Source organism: Poecilia latipinna, unplaced genomic scaffold (assembly GCF_001443285.1).
Source record: "Poecilia latipinna isolate Pla-1442-1.1 unplaced genomic scaffold, P_latipinna-1.0 Scaffold5707, whole genome shotgun sequence".
NCBI classification, from domain to species: Eukaryota; Metazoa; Chordata; class Actinopteri; order Cyprinodontiformes; family Poeciliidae; genus Poecilia; species Poecilia latipinna.
In genome coordinates, this window is record NW_015118323.1 from 2,922 (window position 1) to 8,875 (window position 5,954).

The window sequence follows — 5,954 nt, forward strand, 5'->3', positions numbered from 1 at the left end:
CAAGCCATGCTTTAACCTAGAATTATGAAACTTGGTACACATGTGTATCATGTCAGGACCTACAAAAAAGTCTCTTGGAGCCATGGTCCAAACCCAACAGGAAGTCAGCTATTTTGGATCAAAGCAGATATTTCCTGTTTTTCATAGACGTCGCATCTGATCGAACTCCTCCTACAGCTTTCGAGATACAGACTTCAAACTCAGTCAGCAGAGAGTTGAGACATTAAAGGTCAAAAGTTATCACAGGAATTTTTGCATGTCAAACCATGTGTGTGTGGCTAAGTCCCAAACTTTGACTATTCGCCATAAAACATTAAAGTTACATAACTTCCACATATGAGGTCACAGCTGTATCAGACTTCCTATGTCTCACTACTGACCAGTACTCATCACAGTTAGGTGGTAAATTGATGACATCACCTTAGCCCCGCCCACTTCCGAGAGGAACTCGTCTGTTTTTCTACTGTATGTCTTACTTTTACTCTATAATTCATATGGGTTTAATCCTGTGCAGACTGACATAAAATGACATGTCAATGCCTACTGACCCGTGGGGGTGTGGCCAAATGGAAGTCCCTCGCCATATGCATACGATCGTCTCTTATTCACACACACATCATCCGAATTGCACCAGACTTTTTATGATTGACACTTGTGAACCTCTAAGTAGCCCAATAGAGTTTAATTGTAATTTGACTCCACTACGCCCCCTAGGTTAATCAAACAGCTGTATCTCCTCGCTACATGGCCCAATCTGCTCCAGATTTTTGGTGCATCGCCAGGGAGCTCTGCAGAAGGCATCAAAGCGTATCGCCTGGTGGACGGGCGCGCAAGCGTGAGCAGTGGCTGGCTGCGAGGGCTGCTTGAGGCTCCGCGGAGCTTTAATTTGGACTTATTTTCTTTTCATATTGAAATGCTGACAAACTACATTTCCTTGTGTGTTGTACTGTAATTTTTTATGGTAAAATTCTGGCAACAACAGCTACCTGTAATTTACCATACTTTTTTTTTTTCTACAAAATGCCCCGTAGTGCTGTACCAGAGAGAAACGAGGAGGTTGTGAGTAGCGTGTACACAAGGTTTATTAAAAGCGCTAAGACCATCCTCCAGACTCTGACTGGTTGTTTCTGTTTGTTGTTCACATGACAGCAGGACTATAGGGAGAAGGCAGAAGAGTTTGATTTTTTTTCACACATTATCTGTCTCATATTACACTGTCATGACATTGTGATAGTTTTATGTAAAAAAAACAACAAAAAAAACAAACAATTTTTTATAAATGCTATGTACTGCTGCTTTAAGGTTGGTTGAAGTTTGTGCTAATATGGCATTTGCTTTTCTCCAAACAATACCCTGAAACAATGGCTTGGCATTGTCTTACCTGTGTTTGAGACGGGGACATCGAGTTGGGGGGTACAAAGAAGAATGGGTGCCTTTGAAGCTCCTCTTAGCTCCCAGTCCTGGTTTGGGGATAGACAGACCTTTGACCTCCTCCTCCATCTTCTTCCACTGCTGGCGAGCAACCAAAAAGTCCACATGCTCAGTAGAGACATTCTCACTGAGGGTCTCCTGTTGCACATAGAAATCTAAAGGAATCTGATAAATAATAATAAAAAAAATAAAACATGTGAATGAAGATTTCAAGACAGTACCAAGATTAAAAGATTAACTATACCTGGATGTGGGTTTAGGAATATTTTAAAACAAAGCTGATATTACTGATAAGTGATCAAGGCTTTGCAAACTAAGAAAATATGTTCTTACTCAAGTTAAAGAAGATGGTGAAGGTTTAAATCACTGGTACCTATCTCCAACAGTCATAGAATCAGAGGCAGTGTACCCCTTGGACAGGTTGCCAGTTCATCACTGGGCAACACAAAATCCCACAAGTCAGACAACTGTAACCTTAAATAATATGTTAATATGTGTTTCATCAGATTAAGTGTGATTATTTTATGTTACAGCAAAAATTGCTCAAACAAAGCACAATAAATATTCTTTTCATTATGATTTAAAGTTCAGTTTTTTCAGCCTACAAAATAGAGAATAATACATTTCCTGCATGTTCTAGTCCCACTGACTATCTGTGAGGCGCTTTGAAGTTTGTACACTACTGTTTTATTTAAAACTGCAGAGATTTTTCCAAAAAGGCTGCACAGCACTCTTAGTTTGTGATCAAAAGACACTTGAGATAGTTAAATGCCTGTTCTATAGTGATGGGCAATAGAATTTTTATTGTTATGAGAATTATTTATTTGGTGGTAACATCAGTAAAGTCTAATTAACAATGAGGGCAAACACTGAAGCAATTATTTCACTGTTTTTCTGCTTTTGTTTTGACATTTAAATTTGTGAATGCCAGAAGTTAATGCAATCTGCTGGGTTTCTTAGTCAGAAACTTTTTGAACTAATTTGGATAATTAACTGAGTTAATTACTGTTTGATCTCAATATGAGATATGTTGTAAATTAGTGCTATATAAATAAACTTAATTTAATAGAATTTGATAGTGTAAATACACTGCTAAACTAAACAAAATCACTGCATTCAATCATGCTTGTCTGGAAGCACTTAGTATGGAGCTAACAGCTCATTTAAACTGAGCAGTGCAGCATGAATCAGTGCAACCTGAGTGAAGCTTCCCCTGCCCCTTCTTCAAATTTAAAAAAATTGATGTCAAATGTTGTGCTGTTTGTGCTGGTTTCTGCAGCAAAATTTTTTTTATTTGCACCACTATCATTTTAAAGATACTAATTAAAAAGTTTCCAGACATCATCAGAGGCCAACAAACCCCCCACTCACATGTACAAAATCAAACAAATTTGGTGTCAATCAACCAGCAAAAATGTGCAGCAGAAATTTTAGTTTGTTTTGCTTTCATCTTTGCCAACATCTGGTCTCAACTTTAGCTTCTGACTCTTTGGGACATTAAACAGCAGGGGACAAGGCAGGTAGAAAATATATGGGTGATGTGAAACATACCCTACTTTCAGGGTCAGTTGAGCTGGCTGTGGAGCTCACCGAAGGAGAACGCAGGAAAATATCTCTTCTTGACTTAGTCAGTTCTTCACTGTTCTCCATGACTTTACTCTTCTTCTCATTTTGCTTATCCACCACTCTTTCTTCCAACTTCAGCACTTCAGTTTGTACTTCTTCCACTTCATCATCCTTCATGCTCTGTGCAATGTATGTGTCATCAGCATAATCTCTGTTTTCTTTTAAATGGTCAGTCTCATCACAGCAAGTTAAGGCTAGCCATTGGTCCTCCCCAAAATCACTTTCTGAGTACACAACAGCCAGCTCTGCTTTGAGGGAGTCACTGAGGTGGCTTTCACTGAGATTATCTCTGTTGTCTAAGTCATGTCTCCAGGCCTCCTGTAGTGTGGATTCTGGTGGATCTGAAGGGATAACTGAGGGCTCAGACAATAAACTTTGTGGATTTTCATTAACAAAAATCTGATCTGATGAAGCATCTCGCTTAATTTCCCCCAGAATTCCTGTTATCCATATATTTACTTTATCCGTGTCTTCTCTACCTTCATCCGCCCCTTCTATTTCTCTGTTCCCCAGATTATAATTTTTTGATTCTTCTTTTTTTGTATCTTCCCTCTCTACTCTTCCTCTGTGCTCAACTATGTTTCTTCCTTGTTGAATATCTCCTTCTAGGTCTACTCCTCCGTCATCCTGTCCTTCCACTTCCCCTCTTCTTTCATCTTCTTCAGTTTCTACTCTCCCACCATTTTCTTCCTCCTCTCGTTCACTGTCATACTGTACTTCTCTTTCCTTCTCCTCTTCAGTTTTAAAATAAAGGTAGTCACATTCATCTCTTTTCTCATTTCTGTTTTCTGCCACTGCTTCCACCTTTGGAACCTTTAGGTCTGGGAGTTCCTGTGACTCCTGATTGCCACAGCTAAAACAGATATCTGTCTCTAGGTCTGTTGCTGTACATGAGGGATTAATCTCCATGGCAATCAAATTCTGTGGGTATGCAAGCGTAGAAAAATCACCGGCAAGATTGTTGTTGGAGGAGGGGTTGTTGTCGAGGTTTCTGTCTGTCAGTTCAGGTATTGTCCTTTTAAACCCAGCTGTGACTCTCTGTGGAAATAAACATTCAAAAATCTTTAGTAAACTGAATCATTTCAGGGATTTTTTGACATGCCAAAAATGATCATCTTATATTGCACTCATCTACACTTGAATAATAATATTCAACAACAGTATTCATTCAGGAATAAATTAAAGATGACAGTACTTCATACCAACTGGATGGTCAATGATCAAAGCTTGCTTTAAAAATAATAAACTATTGTTATTTTATATAATGCCCAAGGGCGTAGGAACGAGTTTATGATTGGGGGTGACACATATTGGAAACCTGACAGATCCGTAAATAGCTTGAGCAGAAATGCCATAAACAATAATCTGATCCCTTCTAACGAGTAATCAAACATATTACTATTTAAAATCCAGTAATCAGATTAAAGTTATGTATCTAAGGTACTGTGTTTGTAATTTTAGAATTTGTCATTTTATATTACAGGCACACTTGTGTTTTTTGTGTGTGCTCCAGTGGCCAAGCAATGACATTTCATTACCAATTTCACTTATGTGTCTTTGTGCAATGACAATTAAATAAGTCTAATTTTATTTAGTAAAAACATATATTGTTGCTTTCCTCTTTTTCCTTGGGCAGTTATGTCTCGCATAACACCAGCAACACAAAAGTAAACAATGGAGGGAACAGAGAAGCACATTTTCTATTTAATGGATTCTAGTTGAGTAACCAAGTTACTTTTTCAAAGTAACTATACACCTGGTATTAAATTAACTACACCACACATACATGTGTGGGGCAGTTTGCAACCTTGATTTCAAGGTTGCAAACTGCCCCAAAAAACATCTTTTCAATTTAATCTGGAACACAATGGCTTGAGTCTTTGATCAAGCATAGTGACTGTCATTCTAGGACTGTACACTTACTTTATAGTTTGCCTCACAACTAGCAAGCTAAACAATCTGGCAGCACACATGGGATTGCTACCAGATTCTGATACATTTTATTGACCAAAATACATTTGATTATTGGTCAAAAATGCACTGATATAAGTTGACTGGCAATGGAACTGGTTCTGCCTTTTTCTAAAACCCTAAATAAAAAAACAGCTAGTAAAACTGGATTCAGTTTTAAACTCAATACAGTAGTTTGACCAACAAAAATAAAATCTAAAAAACAAGTTTTGTTCTTCTTGAACAAATCTGTAAATTAGTGCAACGGTTTGCCCTACAAGAGTAAATAAAAATGATACTTTTCACATCTAAGAGATATCTTAGCTTCTCACTAATAACTCAGTCTCACTTTCCATTTTTGTGTGCTCCTGTTTCTCCCCCACTTTGACTCTCTGCATCATGATGTCCCTGCATGGCATTCATAGATTTACAACAAACACTACAGTAATACACAGTATCACAATGTGAACTAACTAACAATAAAACTGTATGTTTGTATCAAACACAATTTTAACAACTGATCTGCAGATGTAAATATTATTATACATCTCAACTCTATTTACTGCGTAATCCATGTCTTATAGAAAAAGTTTTCACTCATTGGGGCCTGCCCATAGCAATGCAAGTCAGTCACTGCCTCCATGCATTGCATCTACACCCAATAGAATGTCTCTTTATATCTTTATTTTTCTTCCATTACCGTTAATGCGGCTCGTACTGCTGCGTGTACCCCCACAAAAGTGGTATCAAATTGTGCGGCTCGATGCCGAGAAGGGAGCTATTAGTGGGATTCTGAGATAAAATGACAACATAAATTGAGAAAAAAGAGCAAAAAAAAACGAGGCTGAGTGTCTGACAGAGATAGGAATCTTTCTCTCTGAAACACACACACAGGACAGTGGAGGTCTGACTCCAAAACTCTTTTTAAGTCCCCCTCACAGGCACAA

The 5,954-nt window shown here is 38.1% G+C and overlaps 1 protein-coding gene across 4 annotated transcripts; it reads right to left on the bottom strand.

Annotated features, from left to right (window-relative positions):
* Positions 1–1,210: 1,210 nt before the first annotated feature.
* Positions 1,211–5,680, bottom strand: LOC106943685 (neurofilament medium polypeptide-like). 4 transcript variants are annotated; one of them, XR_001423985.1, is made up of 2 exons: positions 4,008–5,680; positions 1,211–1,596 (listed from the first exon to the last, which is right to left on the bottom strand). XR_001423985.1 is itself a non-coding variant. In XM_015026996.1 (2 exons), exons 1-2 carry the CDS (start codon positions 3,964–3,966, stop codon positions 1,378–1,380), a joined length of 1,116 nt encoding a protein of 371 aa, XP_014882482.1. In that variant the 5' UTR covers positions 3,967–5,666; the 3' UTR covers positions 1,292–1,377. The 4 variants fall into 4 exon arrangements, 3 of the variants coding, with proteins under 3 accessions (XP_014882482.1, XP_014882481.1, XP_014882480.1); XM_015026996.1 differs by having other exon boundaries at positions 1,292–1,509; positions 2,983–5,666; XM_015026995.1 differs by having other exon boundaries at positions 1,293–1,512; positions 2,983–5,666.
* Positions 5,681–5,954: the final 274 nt, after the last annotated feature.

Coding starts and splice junctions, on each gene's coding strand:
- LOC106943685 (XM_015026994.1), bottom strand. CDS start 3,966: ATGGAGATTAATCCCTCATGTACAGCAACAGACCTAGAGACAGATATC. Junction 1,597..2,982: donor CAACTGACCCTGAAAGTAGG/GTATGTTTCACA, acceptor ATTATTTATCAG/ATTCCTTTAGATTTCTATGT.